The sequence below is a fragment of the Theropithecus gelada genome, chromosome 1 (genome assembly GCF_003255815.1).
Source record: "Theropithecus gelada isolate Dixy chromosome 1, Tgel_1.0, whole genome shotgun sequence".
Taxonomy (NCBI): Eukaryota; Metazoa; Chordata; class Mammalia; order Primates; family Cercopithecidae; genus Theropithecus; species Theropithecus gelada.
In genome coordinates, this window is record NC_037668.1 from 51,884,427 (window position 1) to 51,903,674 (window position 19,248).

A 19,248-nucleotide genomic window follows, 5' to 3' on the forward strand; every position below is an offset into this window, starting at 1 on the left:
ACAATGCACCAGCTTTTTCCTCTCTCGTGTTCCCAAGGAGCTTTCTCTGCCCCGCAATCTGAGACCAGAACTGCCTCTTTCTCATTGTAGATGTCTAGGTCCAAATGACATTTCATCGTATGTAAACAGGCTTCATGTCTCACTCATGGCTGTGACGATCTGAAAGCAAATGCGTGTATATGACAACGTGTGAGCGATGAGAAGCTTGTCATCTGTAAAACTCCATGCGCATGTTAATTATCATAACTGTGATAATTATGTACATTATAGAAACAACCAAGCGCTAGGCTCGTTTCAGGACCTTCAGGATTGCTGGGAGGCTTGGTATCCAACAGGTGTTCCAGGAGGGCAGGAAAGGAGAGATATGTTTGGCCCCAAGTCTCGCGAGGGCTTTAGGGAGCGCTGGGTCTTCAAGGACGTTTTAGATTTCAATAGTTGATAAGAGCGTCGGGTAGGGGAACAGCAGGAGCAAAGCCCGGAAGGTGGGTATGGGGGTAAGAAGGGAGGACACCTGGTAGCCTGCTAAAACCAGGCCCACCTGCCGGGCAGGTGGAGGCGAGCAATCACCTGAGCTCTCTAGGACAGCGGGAGAGGGGGCAGGGGAGTCGCCGCAACATTCTTCCTGTGGCCGCTAGGGGGTCCCCGCTCCAGGTGAGCGCCAAACTCTAGCCCCAGGTCGCTCCCCTATCCTTCAAGCAAGCTTTGCGGCGCAGCCAATTGTCGGGGGCTGTCCCGCCCACCCCCCCGTCCTCGCAGCCACTCGCCTGCGCGAAATGTCTGCCAACTTCTGACTGGCAGGCAGCCTGGCAAATCAAATCGCGACCTCTGAAAGCAAAACACTGCAGCATCTTGGCAGCTCTGAATTGGGAAGGGATGAAGGAGGCTGTGCCTCCGGGTTGCACGAAGAGTCCAAGTCATTTCTCAGAAGGTTTTGATAGGTGGGCCTTAGAGGAGACGCCGCCGGTGAGTAGTGATTAACACTGGGAGGAAGGGGAATTGAATTTAACCTTCGTTTTTTCTGGAAAGAGCGAAGTCACCTAATGTCCCCTAGTATACATACCCTTCCTTGTTGCTGTCACCAGCCTCGCCAACCTGGGTCCCGTTGCCTCAGAATGTTCTTTCCAGTTTTGTATCGAGGCTAAGAAGAACAGGGGCATGGGCTACCTTACTAAAGGGGATGCCAGGCTCTACCAAACCAGGAAGTAACATGGAGTAACTTTGCCAGAATTTCTCCTCTTCGTGCCGAACGGCTCGGACTTCCTGGCGGCAGCAGATGGTGGAGTTAGCAGGTGGGATGAGGGGAGGCGTTCTTGGTCTAAGCCCGCTTCTGGAACAGAGGTGCTGTCTCCTCGAGTTGTAGAGTTTCCAGCTCAATGGGAGGGGACGGAAAAATGTAACCTTCTCGTGAGCCAAAGTCCGGGAACGGGAAGCTTGGCAGGGAACTGGCGCTCACCTCCAGAAGCCAAATCGTCAGGTGGTGGGAAAGACTGTGTTTTATTGATTTGTTCGGAAAGAGGCAAATTCGAATACAGACGCTATCCTAAGCGGCCATGAGCCACAGCTCTCTCGTCTGTAAAACGTGCTCGGTGGGATTGGTGAAATCGGTCATCGAGATAAACGGGGTGGGAATGGAAGCAGAGCACCTAGTGAATTATCATTCCTTTCTTGGGTCAGTGACCACGTGCTCTAATTGTGGGGTGGCTGACAATGCAGAGGTGACTGCTTGCCTCTGGGGCATATGTAGGTCCTGGAGAAATGCTTCAAAATCAGGAAAAGAGAGTCACCAGGCAAAGAGTATGTGTCTTATAAGGGAGTAGAGCTTGCAAAGGGTTCCTCCAGGCTTTCAGTCCGGACTCCCACCCAGCTGAGGGAGAGCCCTTCTATCTTTGCAGGCAATGTCTCAGAGGCCTGGGAGTTCCTGAGGCAGAGAGGGAAGCTGCTTTTTAGAAAAAAAAATTAAACCACAGCAATGCCAACCACCACAAACAAAAGCAAAACCAGAAAAGCACTTGAGCAAACTAACTAGTCTAAAGGATGTTAAGAGGCCTGGGTTCCCACCACTCCCTTGACTGACATGTCGCTAAGGGCTGTTGGCTTTCTCTGACCTCCTGTAGGTGAGGCTGAGTATATCTGCTTGTTGGAGCTCTGGAGTTGCGGTGGATTAGGCCTTAGAAAGGCATTCTTGACTGTGAAGGGGCCACAGCGCACACAGTGCTTAACTGGCCTGCATTTAGTGAGTTGGTTGGTATGTATACAAGTCACTGTCAGGCTCTGGGCTAGATCTCAGCTGGGAACAACTGAACAGGGTATTCCGCAGACACCTCACTGGAGTGTGTGCTCCTCAATTTCGTGACTGCTTCATGGTCGAATGCTTCTCGGGGCCTCTCAGAGGTAGAAAGAGCCCTGAGCCACTCTTAAGGCTCTTATGGTTATTACAAATGCTAAAACATTGTTACAGACATTTAACGCAATAATGCTTTTCACATGTATGTGAAAGTATAGTGAATAATTATGCTTTCCACAAGATTGCAAACCCATATTCATAGGGTTTTGCAGGCAGGGAAGTCTAGCTATGGGGTGTGAATTACCTGATAAAGTTACCCGGTGAATGCTTACATCTCGTGTCTGTATACTGGATACATAACCTCGTCTGCAGGTAGTAGCAATAATTTCATCCTGAGGCCCTTTGACAAAGTGAAACCAAGCCAAATGGTTTCTGTAGCTGTCCCTGTGCAAAACCTGCAGCTGTTGTTTCCTAGTGCTGGACATGGTGTTCGCCTCATCACATATGTATGTGCTATTCACACCATGAATATTTGAGGCCATGTTATTACCCCCACTTTACAGAGGAGGCAACTGAATCCTGGGCCTAGGGCCGGATAGCAGAAGGAACTGACAGCTACAGAATACACAGGAGGCAGCTCTCTGAAGCCTCAGGGAGTGGCAGAAATTGTTTAGCTCACAGTAAGCCCTCGGTAAATATTTGTTGGATGAATGCATGAGAGAGACAAGAATGGGCAAAATAAATAATTAAACATGGGAGAATAAAATTAATTAATAAAATTAATCCTAACAGCAACTCACATTCATGGACCATTTGCTATGCCTGCATTTTACATGTATGATTTCATCAAATTCTCAAGACTGCCATGTGGGGTGGGAACATTATTATCTATATTTCACAGCTGGAGAAACTGGCTGAAAAGTTAAATGACCTGGCAAAGGTAAAACAGGTAGCACGTGGCACATCAAAAGCAATTTAAAACATTTTTCTATTAAAATAAATATAGACTATGCAGTACAATACATTTTTTTAAAAATGTATAACAAGTCCTCAAAGAAACCCCTAACACTTTTAAGTAGGGTTTTGGCCATGCCTCCTAGGACACTAGGAGTATACTTTCTCTTCTCTGGTAGAAAAGTTTGAGAAGTGGCACACACCTGTAATCCCAGCACTTTGGGAGGCTGAGGGAGGATCGCTTGAGCCCAGCAAGTGGAGGCTATGTTTGTGCCACTGCACTCCAGCCTGGCTGACAGAGTGAGATTCTGTCTCCAAAAAAGGGAACAGTTTGGGAAGCACTGAAAATATAAGTCCAATGAAATTAGCAGGGATTATCATCAGTGCTGGGTTTATTTGAGGCCATGTTATTACCCCCACTTTACAGAGGAGGCAACTGAATCTCTAAGAGGCAAAGTTACCTGGCCACACAGGTTTTCTACCTCCAAGACCAGTGTTTCCTCACCTGTGTCAGCCAACCCTCAGTAGCAGGCCAGTTCTTCTGTCTTCCGTGGAGGTAGCTTTTCTTCTGATTCTTTTCTTCCTAAGTTGAAACTTAAATGTTCCCTTTTTGTGGTAGTGGATTTTTTTTTTTTTTTTTTTTTTTTTTTTTTTGAGACCTGGAGAAGTTAGTATTCTTCTTGTGCTCAAGAGCTATGGAAAAAGGGAGGATTTAAGTTGGGTGCGATAGGAGGAAGGAAGCAGAGTGGAGGAGGAAAGGGGACATTTAAGAGCCAGAGAGAAAGCTTTTGAGATAGATGAGTCAGGTTTGTATTAAGGGGAGGACAAAGGCATGATAGAACTTGTTTTTAACTGCTAGAATTGAATTTTGCAGAATTTTTTTAATGGACTCACTTGTCATGGCCGGTTATGTTTTATCTGAATGGTATTCTCAGGTAACAAAGCTGGGCTCAGTGTTTCCTTGTCCATGCATTTTTAATGTTCCTCTCCACCACCCTAGAGCACCGCAAGAACTGGAAAACATGCCCCTCTCTGTCTGCTGGGAGAGCCACGGAGATTGGCACTTCTCTAAGTGAAGCTGAGGAGAAGGCTGTAAATCAGCCAAAAGAGCCCTGAAGCATTCTTTTGGCATGAGGAAGTGATGGCTGCTGGAGGGAAGTGAACACCACAAGGAGAGATGGCATCTGGCCTGGACCCCGCCTAGCAGCAGCTCCACCTCCTGAGCCCGGCCCAGCGGGATGCACCACTAGACCACCATGGACGGAGCCCACAGCGCAGCCCTGCAGCTACAGCAGCTGCCTCCCACAAGTAGCGCCAGCGCCCTGAGCGAGACTTCCTTCTCCTACAAGGCAAGGGCTTTTTTGGGGTTTGGGAATTTGTATTTTCCTAACAGGAAAGTTACACAGTGCTCTGCATTGGCTAACAGATATATATATATGGGGTCTGTATGCCTGTCACTGGCAGAAACAGGCAGGCCCTTCACACAGACAAGGGAATGTGTAATCAAAAGAAAAGAGATGGGCCGGGAGCGGCGGCTCACGCCTGTAATCCTAGCACTTTGGGAGGTGGGTGGGTCACGAGGTCAAGAGATCGAGACCATTCTGGCCAGCATGGTGAAACCCCATCTCTACTAAAAACACGAAGATTAGCTGGGCGTGGTGGCACCCGCCTGTAGTCCCAGCTACTCTGGAGGCTGAGGCAGGAGAATCCGCTTGAACCCTGGAGGTGGAGGTTGCAGTGAGCTGAGATGGTGCCATTGTAATCCAGCCTGGCAACAGAGTGAGACTCCATGTCAAAAAGGAAAAAAAAAAAAAAAAAAGAGATGCTCATTAAAATACGTAAAAATAGGGAGGCAGAGATACACCATAAAAGGTATGGAATAAAAGGAATGCATTCCCACTTAGTAGATTTTATTTTTTAAAAAATCACCTACTCTGGACCAGTTGTGGTGGCTCGTACCTGTAATTCCAGCACGTTGGGAGGCCAAGGTGGGAGGATCTCTTGAGGCCAGAAGTTTGAAACCAGCCTGGGCAACATAGTGAGACCCCATCTGTACAGAAAAATTGAAAATTAGCCACGTGTGGTGGCATGCGCCTGAAATCCTAACTACTCAAGAGGCTGAGACGAGAGGATAATTTGAGCCTAAGAGTAGTTTGAGGGTGCTGTGAGCTATGATTGCACCACTGCACTCTAGCCTGGGTGACAGAGCAAGACCCTGTTGCCAAAAAAAAAAAGAAAATTATATATATATGTATATATACACACACACACACACACACATGTATGTATGTATATCACCTCCATTATTTGGAGATAATTTTCATTCATATTTCAGTATAGATCCTTGTTTTTTTCTAGTATTATAAATTTGGGGTCACATTGCACATAAAGTTTTGTATCTTGGTTGTTTAACTTGACCTTGCTTGTGGAATATTTCCCCATGTCATCGAGTAGTGACTGAAAGCATACTTTTTGAATGATTGCCCAATAATCTGTTGAGCTGCTGTGTCAAAATTTGCTGGACAGATCCTCATTGCTGGATATTCAGGCTGTCTCTAATCTGGAGTGGCTGTAAACTGTGAACATCCTGGAGTGTAAACCTCTGTGCTGATCTCTCATCCTTTCCTTAGATATAGTCATACAGGTACAATGAATAGGCAGAAGGGAATGAACCTTTTTTAAAAAGGGGGTTTTAATGTCAGATTTCAGTGTTTCTAAACACCTATCAATGCAGCATCCAATGACTTGGATTTATTGAAAGTTATTTTTTTAAAGATCAGAGAGGCCAGGTGTGGTGCCTTAATACCTGTAACTTCAACACTTTGGGAAGCCAAGATGGGTGGATGGCTTGACCTCGGGAGTTCAAGACCAGCCTGGGCAAACATGATGAAACCCTGTCTCTACCAAAAATGCAAAAAATTAGCCAGGTGTGGTAGTGCACACCTGTGGTCCCAGCTACTCAGGAGACTGAGTTGGGAGGATCACTTGAGCCAGGGAGGAAGAGATTGCAATGAGCCAAGATTGCACCACTGCACTCCAGCCTGGGTGACAGAGTGAGACCCCACCTCAAACAAAAAAAAAAAAAAAGAAAGAAAGAAAACAAGATCAGTGACTGCTAATACCCTAGAGCTAAAGGAGACTTTAGAGATCATCTCATCAAACCTCTCATTTGATGGATTGGAACAGTGAGGCTGGGAGGTGAGAAGTGACGTACTTAAGATCCTATAGCAAGTTGAGAGGAAGAGCTAGAACTTCCTCTAGCTCGGCCGGGCGCGGTGGCTCAAGCCTGTAATCCCAGCACTTTGGGAGGCCGAGGCGGGCGGATCACGAGGTCAGGAGATCGAGACCATCCTGGCTAACATGGTGAAACCCCGTCTCTACTAAAAATACAAAAAAAAAAACTAGCCGGGCGTGGTGGCGGGCGCCTGTAGTCCCAGCTACTCGGAGGCTGAGGCAGGAGAATGGCCTGAACCTGGGAGGCGGAGCTTGCAGTGAGCCGAGATTGCGCCACTGCACTCCAGCCTGGGTGACACAGCGCGAGACTCCGTCTCAAAAAAAAAAAAAAAAAAAAAAAAAGAACTTCCTCTAGCTCTTCATTATTTTAGATAATAATGATGATCATAATAACAATGACTAATATTTATTGAGCATTTATTCTATCCCAGGTACTGTGCTGAGTTCATCACATGCCTTTCCTTGGGTAATCTTCACACTAGCACTACACAGTAGGTCCAGGTTTCCTCCTCTGTAGAATAGTAGCTGCCTCCTGGTGGTGGTGAGGATAAAATGAATTTATTCACGTGAAGCCCTTGGGCAGTGACCCACACATAACGGCCAACATTTGTCAAGTGCTAGTGCTAGCTGTTATCCCCACTTTAGAGACAAGGAAACTGAGACACAGAGAAGTTCAGTAATGGCCCTGACTAGCACAACTAGTAAGTTGTGCAACCAGAATTGAAACCCGAGTCAGACCGGCTGCAGAACCCATGCTCCTAACTGCAGCACTGCTCTGACTCCCCAGTGTCCTGACTCCTACTGCTGCCACCACATCCCAGCGTGCCCAAGGAGGGGACTCTGCAGGTCATTAAAGGGCTTTTGCCATTTTAATTCCATCTGACCAGCCAGGTGGAATATGTATGGAAATTATGAACATTTGTCTGGAAGTAGACTCGTTCTAGAGCAAAGATTGACTCTGACATTCTCAGCAGACTCTACCTCACCAAGCAGACCAGTTTCAGAGCCAAGATGGCATGATTGTTTCAGTGTTGGCATCTCACCCGTTGATCTTCTTTCCATGAAAGCCTGTTGTTTCCCCTTCCTGTGCAGCTGCTGTATTCACCTAGGGCTCTGTTGGGAAGAGTATCAGACTGAGAACTGGGAGACCTGAGTTCTTGGCCCAGTTCTGTCATCTCTGGCTGTGTGATCTTGGGCAAGTGTCATCCCTTCGCTATGCCTGTTTCTGTCTCTGTAAAATGAAGAGGTAGAGTTCATAGATGGTCCCCAATCCTGCCTAACCACCTGAAACACCCGGGGAGCTCAAAAATATGCAGATTTCTAGGCCTCAGACTCATCTCTCTGCCTTCACCCTTTTACCCCCTCATCTCCACTCCCCTGCAAATTGTGGTTTTGCATAGCTAGGCTAGAAACCCAGAACGTGCATTTTGTAAAACCTCTTCAGGTGAATCCGATAATCAGCCAGGTGTGGGAATTTCTGGACCGCATGATCTACTAAGCTTCTTCCTGCACCAACTCCATCATCCTGAGAAATCAGGATCTCAGGCCACCATGTCTTAGCACTGATATTCAAAGTGAGCAAAACAGTCTTCTCAAGTAGGCATTGTTACTGTTTGCATCTTTGAAGGTGTCCACGTGCTTCACAGAGCATTATGCAAAATGGAGCAGGGTTTCAAGACCAAAAACACTTTTTCTAACTAACCTTTTTATCGACGTATGGTATGCATACAGAAAAATATACAAATCATAAGCTCTAGATGTTAAATTTTAATGAAAAGGGAGCATACATGTTACTGACGCCCAAATCAAGAAACAGAACATTACTAGTACCCAAAAGTCTCCTTGTGCCCCTGCTAATCACTCCCCTCGCCGCAGGGGTAATCAGAAAACGCATTGATGGTGGCACAGTCTTGACTTCAGAGGAAATTCAGGAGCTGCTGGTCAGCTTGAGTGAATACTGCCTTACATATTGAAGGTGCTGAGTGCTTTCATTCTGTGAAGGAACCAGAACATTCCATTCTGCTTTCGATATTCAGAGTCTACACCATTTCTAATGTAATGATAGAAGCTGTTATCTTGAGTTTTCCCTGGGCCTTAATTTGTGGACATGACAGAGTGACTCCATGGATGGCTAATGCCATTGAAGAAGATTTTTGTTGCTTACGTTTCCTAAAAGAAGGAGGCGCATCGTGCTGCAGAGGGCCACACGGGACACACCAAGGTCAGTTGGTTAGAAGCGGAGGGCATGTAGGGAAAGCTTAGATCAGAGCCTTTATTGTGTTTCTCTGTGGGAAAGGCACGGCAGGACGGGGCGAACAGTTTAGGACTGGCTGAGGTGAAGAACTCTGGGTTGTCTGGTATGTAGCCCTGGGTTGATTTAGAGCAGGGGAAATATTGACCTGGGGTGTGAGGGTTTAATAAAGGAGAAGTTTGCAGCTCTGGAATGGTTAGTTAGCATATGAGAGGCATGCTCCTTAGAATATAAAAAATCAGTTAATACAATTGGCCCTGTGATGAATGGATGCCAAATGGACAAATATAAGAATCTGAGAAAACTCAGAGCACTTTCCCTGATGAGATTTCTAGTAAGTTTCCATTTTAATCACAAAATCAATTTAGTTGCCTAGTATGGAATATCTTCCTGCCAGAGCAAAGATGAATAATTCATGATGACTCTACCAAGGATGTATGAATTGAGGTGAGGGACAGGCATGGTTGTGATGATGATCGAGCTGACTGAAGTACTGGGTGGGGTAAAGAGAAGAGGACCTGGATCCAAATCCCCACTCTGTTCCTTCTTAGCTAAGTGACCTTGGGTGTATGGTGCAACACTGCAGAGCTCCTGTTATCTCATCTGTAGAATGTTGGTTTTCATCCTTCCCTCCCAACAGCTGTGTGGATCAATGAAAAAGCACCTAACGCAGTGTCTGACCATGTACTAGGCATGTAGGAAGCCTGTGACTCCGAAATGCCACGGGGTTTCCAAGAGGAACAGATGAAGGTACACAGAGTAGAGGCGAAGGTGTGGTTAATTCTGCGTGGGGATGGGGAGAGGGGTTTTGAGGGAAAGCTGTCTCCTTTCTTGATTTTGTTAAGGCTATTTTGATTGCAAGGAGTAAAAACCCATTTCAGAGAAGCTGAGACAAAAGGGAAAATTATTATAAGGCTGACAGGGTAGCTCCTGAAACCCTGTGGCAGAAAAGGCAGTGGGGCTTGGAAGGTGCTGGAACTCATGCCTCCCCTTCAAAAGAGGGAAGACCTGAGTGGCCAGCTTGGGTAAGGTATCTACCTGGTCCAGTTGGTGATGGCCAAGGAGTGCCACTCAGCTGATGCCACCTGGCAAACATGGTTTCTGAGGCTCTACCATTACAGGCAGGTCTCAGAAAAGTGGTCATGTGGGCTGGGCAGGCTGCTCACAACTCATCTCTTACCTTTGGGAGGAGGAAAATATTGAGAGACAAGTCTTAAGTCCAGCTTGATGGGTGGGATGAAGTTAGGAGCAAGCTGTTTGTCCTTGAGTTGCAGCCCTGCCCTCTGCCCTGCCCATCAGGGTATAAATTTTGGTTGTTGGGGAGGGCACTCTGCTACAGGAAGCAGCTCCCAGCAGGATATTGACACTGTGGAAGCTTTACCTCAGCCTGGAAAAGTCAGGCCTCTATTCTTCTATTGAGCGAGTAGACATTTCATCTGAGCACCTACTCTCTCCAGCTTGTGCTGGGTGGGGCGGGAACTATGTAGATAAAGTTTCCAACCCACAGCCCAGGACAGCCTTGCATGCAGCCCAACACAAATTAATAAACTTTCCTAAAACATTATGAGACTTTTTACGATTTTTTTTTTTTTTTAGCTCATCAGCGGCTATCATTAGTGTTAGCATATTTTATGTGTTACCCAAGACAGTTCTTCTTCCATCGTGGCCCAGAGAAGCCAAAAGATTGGACACCTGATATAGATCATCGAGACAGATTGTCCCTGGTTATAGTCTAAGAGGGAGGTGAGGAAGATACATTTTCACAAGTGTCTACTCCCAAGACAGAATTCGACCCAAAATTAGAGACAACAGAGTGTTAAGAGCATGGCCTTTGGAATCAGAGGCTTGGCTTCAAACCCTGGCTCTATTACCTTTCTTCTTATTTTTCTGGGAGACAGAGTCTCCTGTGTGGCCCAGGCTGAGTGCACAGTGATTATAGCTCTCTGCACCAGCTCTGTTACTTTCTAGCATTATAACTTGGGGAAAATCATGTAACCCCTCTGTGGGTAAGTTTTACACCCGCCCTCTAGGGTAGTTATGAGAATGACTGGAATTTACGGATGAGCAAACTGAAGCTGCCTGCACCACTCCCTGCTTCTGCCTTTGGAAAATCCTACCCAGCCTTCCAGCGCAAGTATCACCTTTTCATCCATGAAACCTCTGTCAGTCTTCCTGGCAATAAAATATAGGTCCTTTAGCCACCCTTTCATAACCAATTAGCAATGACTATTGTAATCATCATAATAAAAGCAGCTAACATTATTTACTTATAGGACAGGAACTGTGCTAATCCTCACAAAATCTCTCATGAGATAGGTACTGTTATAACCCCATTTTACCTGTGAAGAAACTGGCACAGAGAGGTTAATTAACTTGCCCATGGCCACACAGTCAATGGGTAGCATAGCTGGGGTGAGTAGCTTTGCCCTTACCTCATTTCTTTTGCCAGTAACCCTCCCCATTGAGAGACTGTAGCACGGGTAGAGTGGCCATGGTCTTGGTTTGTGCCTCATGCCTGTATATGTTAATAGAGCCCCCTTTCATTCTCAGAGTCTTTCTGTTTTTGTTTTTGTTTTTGTTTTTGTTTTTGTTTTTGTTTTTTTTTTGAGATGCAGTTTCAGTCTGTTGCCTAGGCTGGAGTGCAGTGGCGTGATCTTGGCTCACTGCAACCTCCACCTTCCGGGATCAAGTGATTCTCATGCCTCAGCCTCCTGAGTAGCTGGGATTACAGGCGTGTGCCACTACGCCCAGCTAATTTTTATATTGTTGGTAGAGACGAGGTTTCACCATGTTGACCAGGCTGGTCTTGAACTCCTGATCTCAGGTGATCCAAGGAGTCTCCCTATTTGGAAGGCATATAGTTACCCTAAATATAAGGCTCCTGGTAGTTGGGAGGCCTCATACTTCCTCACCCCTAAAATACTGGGACCAGAGCGGTGTGGGAAGACCCTGACAGTCGCTTATTCCGTGACTTTGGCCGAGTCTTGGGCTTTCTTGGGTAACAGATCTCCACCGGGAGCAGCTCCTGAGATATTTGCCTGCCTTCTTCCCTCTCTTCCACCTCAGTTGACACTGTCTATTCTACTCTGCCTTGTCAACTTGATAAACAGTTGGGAACCTGATTGGGTGTTGCCTCAGAAGAATCAACCTGATCTGGCAGTGCCCAAGCCTGGGGCCGCCCAAGACAGTTCTCACCCCTGCCTCTCAGCTGGGAACCATATGTTCCACTTTGCGCCGTGTCTTTGCTTAAGGGACAAAGTCACTGATTCCAAGGTGGAATATCCCTGTTCTGGGTTAACCGTGCATGTGTACTTGTGAACGCTCCACCTCTAAAATAACCCCAATGAAGACATACAGCGTGGTTCCTCAGCAAAAAGAGGAGCAGAATAGGTTGAGAAGGCTGCCAGTGGGGTCCAGAGGTGGGAGCTGGCCAGGCACTACCCATTCCCTCCCTGCAGCAGAACTGGGCACCCACATTTGTGGTTTCCAACCTGAGTGTTGGAGGAAGGGCTTGCTGGCGGGAGTCATTTTTGCTTTCCATTGCCCTATGTCAGGCACTGCAGGGCGTCTCGTAGGTGTGTGTACAAGCCATGTAACCCAGGGCTGGTGGCAACTTCTTGGCCTGTCCTTGAATGCTCATAAAATTGGACCCGTCATCACTTCACAAGGGTTTGGGGGCGTAATTAATGTTGATGAAACCCTTTGAAACGCTTAGGTGGAGTTGTATTAGGCTATTGCTAATCATGTCTGTCTCTAACTGGTTATTACATGTGGACATTCACATGTTATTGGAAATGGCTTTTAAAAGAAACCTCAGCCACCTGTGTCCTTAGTGGAAATGCAGCACTGATAAGATTATGGTTTTTTTCCTAATTGACTGTGCCACCTTTGAAGGACACTTCATAGAACACAATGGAGACAGTCTGGAGGAGTAATTATCATCAAGAGGCTGGAAGTCAGGCTTAGATGCTAAAAATAGGATTCATAGTAACACCCATCTCATAGCGTTGTTTGTGGCCCTAAGAGGAGGGTGCATAGAAAGGGCTTAGCACACCATGTGCTCCATCAATACCAGCCTTTATTATCATACTAACTGTTGGGGATCAGAAAACCATACCCGAAAAAGAAAGCCTCAGAAGCAAAAGTTCCTCTCTGACCTTCTCTTGCTCTCCTTTCTCTGGCCCCTCTTCTCCACCAGGCTAGCCGTAGAAACTACAGTCCCTCTTCCCCAAGGCAGGTCATAGAAACCAGAATCCCTGCAGGCACTGAGGTGACTCATGCTTGTAATCCCAGAACTTTGGAAGGCTGAGGCGGCCTTTGAGCCCAGGAGTTCGAGACCAGCCTGGGCAACATGGTGAAACGCCGTCTCTACTAAAAATACAAAAATTAGCTGGGTGTAATGGCATGCACCTGTAGTCCCAGCTACTCAGGAGGCTGAGGTAGGAGTATGGCTTGATCCCTGGAGATGGAGGTTGCAGTGAGCTGAGATCACATCACTGCGTTCCAGCCTCATTCCATCCTGGGTGACAGGGTGAGACCCTGTCTTAAAAAGAAAGAGAGAGAGAGAGAGAGAGACAGACACCAGAACTTCCCTTCCGCAAAGCCAGCTATACAACCTAAAATATTACTCTAATTTTCTTCCACTTTTCTTTGTAAAAATTGGCCATAAGGAAATTATCAGACCTACTTTGTCTGATCATAGGTCAGAAGACCCCCATTCCAGAAGGATCCTGCCTGATATAAGGAGGGAATGCTGCCCAGAGAGGCCGAGAAGAATCTCAACAGACAGACCTGGCTGGGTTCCCCACTCAGTCTATCAGCATTGTATCAGGCCCCTTTGTCCAATCATATTTCTACACAGCCGTCCATACTAAAAATGACAGCTTCTCTTCTGTCTTTGGGTCTTCACTCTGAAGGCTCCCATGTCACATAAAATGATGATCAAATCAATGTATATGCCTTTTCTCCTATTAATCTGCCTTTCATCAGTTGATTTTCAGCGAACCTTCCGAGGGCAATGGGGAAGTCTTCCCTTGGCCCCTACATAACCTTTTAGCCTCCAGTGTTTTTGCTGCCTAGATGGGTTCACCCTTGTGAGGTTTATAGTTTTCACTTCTGGGTCCCACCCTTCCCTGCCCCACTCCCTGACTTGTCTCTGTGGCCACGGTGGCCTCCCTCGGCCCTTCTGCAGCTCTGCACTTCCACCAGTAGTGAGTTATTAACACATTCTCAGACTAACACCTTCACAGACTAAATCCTTGTGGATTTAGTCAACCATTCATCCAAGGCCATCTCATCTTGGTCCCTTGCGGTAAAAATAAAATAGCTACCAGTTATAGGTAGCTTTTGAAACTAATATGAAACTACCATCTTTATGCATCAGAAATGGCCGGGCTTGGTGGCTCATGCCTGTAATCCCGGCACTTTGGGAGGCCGAGGCAGGCAGATCACCTGAGGTCAGGAGTTTGAGACCAGCCTGGCCAACATGGAGAAACCCCATCTCTACTAAAAATGCAAAAAAAATTAGCTGAGCGTGGTGGCACATGCCTGTAGTCCCAGCTACTCAGGAGTCTGAGGCAGGAGAATGGATTGAACCGTTTCTGCCAAATGTAAACATTGGTATTTTTTAAAACTGTTAGATACTCTTAACTGAAGCCCTTGGTATAAAGACCATTCAGTACCCACTATCAGCCTTCTGAAAAATATATAAGCTGTTCTTTAAGTGTTGAAAATTTTACATCATTCCCTTTTCTCCTTGAATTTGTATTTCCATTCTATTTCCCTCAGAATTTTATTCCAAAATTGTGTATTTTAATACTTGAAAGTTTTGTGGACTCCTCCCATACTTCCGTTAAAAGGAAAACTTTGGACAAATGAAATTTAACAGAGTTATTTGAGCTAAGAATGATTCATGAATCAGGCAGGCACTCAGAACCAGAAGAGGTTCAGAGAACTCTGCTTTAGTGGCCTGAGCAGCAGGCTTTTATAGGTTGAGTGCAGAAGCAAAGCAAAGAAATGGCTTGATTGGCTACAGATAGGTGCTTGCCTTATTTGGGTCTGATTGGAGGAAAGTCCCTAGTTAGAGGTTAGTTGATGCTTTGATTGGTTATGCTTAAGTTTCATTTTACTGGTTACATTGAAATTCAGTTTGCTTACATAGGAACCCAAGGCCCTACAGCTGTCTCAGTCTGATGGCCTCCCAGTGAAAAATTTTTCATACTTCTGTATAAGAAAGATGTAGAATAGGTAGTGAAATTTCATTTATTAAAATTTCCTTGGATATAAGGTTCATAAGTATTGATTTGATCAGAAGAGTTTTTTATTGGTATGATTGACTGAAAGCTGTTAATGCAGTATAAAGTTTTACAATGATTATTAAGCAAAAAAACCAGTGTATTAGAAATGAATATCTGAATGAGAAGAATGAGGCTTTCTTTAAAAATTAATTTCTGTATTCAAGATAAATATTACTGATTGCTAGAATGAGGTAGAGTTTAGCATCCATTCTACTGCAAGTTTTGGTTCCCATAGCTAAAGTGCTAAGAACTTTATTCACATTAGTATAAGTACCTGGAATGGAAGGAGTGTTGGTATAGCAGTATCACTAAATTCTTTTTTTTTTTCTTTTTTTTGAGACAGAGTCTCACTCTTGTTGCCCAGGCTGGAGTGCAGTGGCGCGATCTTGGCTTATTGCATCCTCCGCCTCCCAGGTTCAAGTGATTCTCCTGCCTCAGCCTCCCAAGTAGCTAGGATTACAGGTGCCAGCCATCACACCTGGCTAATTTTTGTATTTTTGCTAGAGATGGGGTTTCACCATGTTGGCCAGGCTGGTCCTGAACTCCTGACCTCAAGTGATCCACCCGCCTCGGCCTCCCAAAGTGCTGGGATTACAGGCATGAGCCACCACGCTAGGCTCCAGTATCACTAAATTCTTTAAAGTCTTTCCAAGTTACATGCTAAAAATCACGTTATGATAAACTATTTTCATCAGCTAACAATATGATTGGAGCCACCTTCATTTTTGTTCAAAGCAAAGTACTGGATGCACCTAATTTACAACAAGATTTGTTTTGCTTTCACAATTTCTGTGAAGTTTACCAAAAGGGCTTATTAATTATGCCTGTAACTTTTTTCACCTAAAGACACCTTGTGTTAACCTGATATATCTAGAATGGGTCAGGGAAATTGAAACATTATTTTTACTATACCTTTGCTTATGCTATACTTTAATGCACATATATTTTTACATTTATTATGTAGTATAGTGTATAAGTATTTGTACATATATTTCAAGTATAAATGATTTTATTTTATAACAAACTTTGAATATATTTTTGTCAAAGCTTAGAGCAGCAAATTTAGCTCATTCAATCTATGTAACAGATCTGGAATGTAACCTAATTAACAAAGCTAGTCCTTATTGTCCAAACATCAGTCAAACCAGACTCTGGCTTAGGAATATTCCAACAAGGGCCAAACTATCCCATTCCAGTGTCATGCCTTAACAGGAATATGGATGACAGAAGGAAGAAAAGTCATTCTTGGAATGGGTGTTACAGCATCTTGATTATCACCAAAGAAACGTGGGAAACAAAATTTCAGAATTCCCCTTGATTTCCTGGTGGTTTTACAACTTGGCAACGTACCAGAGTCCGATTCTAAGGTAAACGAAGGACAAGCCTCTCTTTGATCAAATGGGAAAAAGCTGCAGTGAAGGGTGAAATGAGAAAGCGGAACATAACGAAAAGCTAGCAAAGAACATGGAGGGACATGAAGATAGGCGATCAAGTCCCTTAAAACTGTCAGCATCACCTCGTGGAAGAACATCTCTGGCCCCAGTCCACAGAAGATGGCCTTCTGGTCCTTGCAACCCTGATTTCTATTTTATTCCTTTTTTTATTTTATGACCTCTGAGGGTTCAAGTGAAATGATTTCTCTTTTAGAAACATAGTCCTAATAGCATCACTCAGAGCCTCCCTGTCCTCTCTAAGCCCAGGTCCAGGTCCAATGTCTTGGAATAGGGCTTCTCTGGTTTCTTTCCATCTTCCCTGGACCCCTTTTAAAACTGGATTAAAGGGGGTTCCCTTTAATCAGTTCCCCATCCCATTTTTCCCTGAGTCTTTTCCCCTTACACCAGCCATCTTTCTCTCCCTCAAAAGTACTTGCTTGTTCCCACCTCAGGAGCTTCCTATGCGTTGTGGAATGGCTTTCTCCACCCCACCCCACCCCCACCACTCCAGGTCTTCAGGCCTCCCTTCAGAAATCATTCTTCAGGGATACCTTTCTTGACCATCCCCCAATACACACACTAGATCAGGTCCCTGTCATGTAGAGTACCCCGTGCCTCTCCTGTGTAGCACTAACCACAATGTGATTACATGGTCAGTTCAATGTATGTTACGTGAGGACAAGGACAGGGCATGGCACAAACTAGGCACTGAAGGAACAAATGACTGTAGTGCCATTCTTCCCTTCTCTGTACTTCTTGTGCCCATCTCTAATAGATTGTAATTTTTTTTTTTTGAGATGGAGTTCCACTCTTGTTGCCTAGGCTGGAGTACAATGGCACAATCTCGGCTCACTGCAACCTCCGTCTCCCAGGTTCAAGCGATTCTCCTGCCTCAGCCTCCTGAGTAACTGGGATTACAGGCATGCACCACCACGCCCCACTAATTTTGTATTTTTAGTAGAGACGGGGTTTCCCCATGTTGGTCAGGCTGGTCTCAAACTCCCAACCTCAAGTGATCTGCCCACCTCAACCTCCCAAAGTGCTGGGATTACAGGTATGAGCCACCATGCCCAGCCAGATTGTAATATTTTAAGTGTCTGTATTCTGTACTAGCCTGGGAGTCACTGGGTCAAGAACCAATTCACCAGCTCCCCATAACAGTTACTATTTATTCAATACCTACCCTGTTCCAGGCCTGTTATAGAGCTTTATATATTACATAGTTTGACATAATAATTATGAGCATGGGCTCTGGTGTCAGACTACCTGGGTTCCCATCCTTCTTCAGCCACTTACTAGCTATCTCTTATCCGCTGTGCCTCAGCTTCCTCACCGAGGAAAATTAGATGATAATAGTACCTGCTTTAAAAGGTTGTTACGAGGATTAAATGAGGTAGTATGTTTGAAGTACGTAGAGTAATACTTGGCACATAGTAAGTGCTTGATAAATGTTAGTTTATCATTATCATTGTTGTCATGATTTCTAATCTTTACAACAAGACTAGTCTGTCAGTTTCCAAAGGCTGAGCTCTCTCTAGTAAACTGATCACCTCCCACTGGCATGTGCCTAACACGAAGGAAGTTCTCACGATGCCCTATTGTTTAATGATGTTTGAATCTAACTATGATAGCTAATATTTATTGAAGGTATTTATCGAAGGCTCTGAGAAGCCCCATAGTAAAGAAATCTGTATCCATAAACCCTCTGACTTGTGCTAGGAATCATGCTTTGTTACTTCCATGGGTTTATCTTGTTTCATTCTTGCAACTGCCCTGAGGAGTAAGTACCCTTAATAACTCCATTTTACAGTTGAGGAAACAAATGCCCAAAGATATGTCCAAGTCACAGTGTCATGAAGGACAGAGGCTGGATTCAAGGTGAGGTCTGCCTGACTCTAGAGCCTAACCTCTGAATAACCACACTCCACACACTTATTGTGCTGGAGCAATTCCTTAGGATTATGATGTCCTCTTAGTTTCCACAAAATACTGTACGTTGTAGGTTGCCTTCTGCAGTCCTCTTCAGCCACAAATGTTGGTTGAGGGGGTTGGGTATGCTCTGCCTTAGGCCGGGTGCCATGTGAAGTTTGGAAGAGCAGGCCAGGCATGTAAAAAAAACTCAGGCTGAAAGTCTGAGAGCCTAAATTTTAGCTATGGTCCTTCCATACTGCCTTTGCTACATAATATTAAGCCAAGTAGTTCAGGTCTTGTGCCCAGAGTAAATTCCTCCTTTGACATTCCACCTTTTTCTCAGCACTCTCTCAATTATTGCAATTGATTTGTGCTTAGATTAAGTCATGTATTCAGGAAACATAAACTGAGTTCCTTCTATTGATTGGGAAAGAAAAGAGAGACATGGAGACTCCAATTAGATATCATTTCTAAATGAAAGGAAGGCAGAATTCCGTCTACCCATATCAGATGATTAAGTTTTAAAAGGAATTAAGAAATCTGTGACAATAATAGCATAATGGGTGGGGGAGAGAGATGGAACAATATAGGAGCAAAGGTTTGTATAACACTAAAATTAAGTTGCTATTAATCTGAACTAGATTGTTACAAATTAAGGTGTTAATTATAATCCTCAGCACAACCATTAAGAAAATAACTCTAAATATATAGCACAATAAATGACAAGGGAATTAAAGTGGTACACTAGAAAACATATCTACCACAAAAGAGGGTAGTAATGGAGGAATTGAGGAACAAAAAGAGACTATAGAAAACAAATGGCAAAATGACAGAAGTCCTTTCTTATCACTAATTATTATTAAATGTAAGTGGGTTAAACTCTCC

General features: G+C 44.9%; 1 protein-coding gene across 14 annotated transcripts in view; it reads left to right on the top strand.

The window, feature by feature from the left end:
* Positions 1 to 19,248, top strand: part of NIPAL3 (NIPA like domain containing 3) — a 57,606-nt gene that overhangs the window by 1,454 nt on the left and 36,904 nt on the right. For 7 of the 14 annotated variants that reach the window (XM_025378415.1, XM_025378425.1, XM_025378341.1 and 4 more), the window contains exons 1-2: positions 809 to 963; positions 4,239 to 4,587. Coding sequence is in view for 9 of the 14 variants with exons in the window: in XM_025378341.1 (XP_025234126.1) it covers positions 4,495 to 4,587 (93 nt within the window). In the remaining 5 variants the exon portion in view is untranslated. Of the gene's footprint in view, positions 1 to 768; positions 1,357 to 4,238; positions 4,588 to 19,248 lie in introns of those variants that run through there. The other 7 variants (XM_025378351.1, XM_025378396.1, XM_025378370.1 and 4 more) reach the window with 6 other exon arrangements.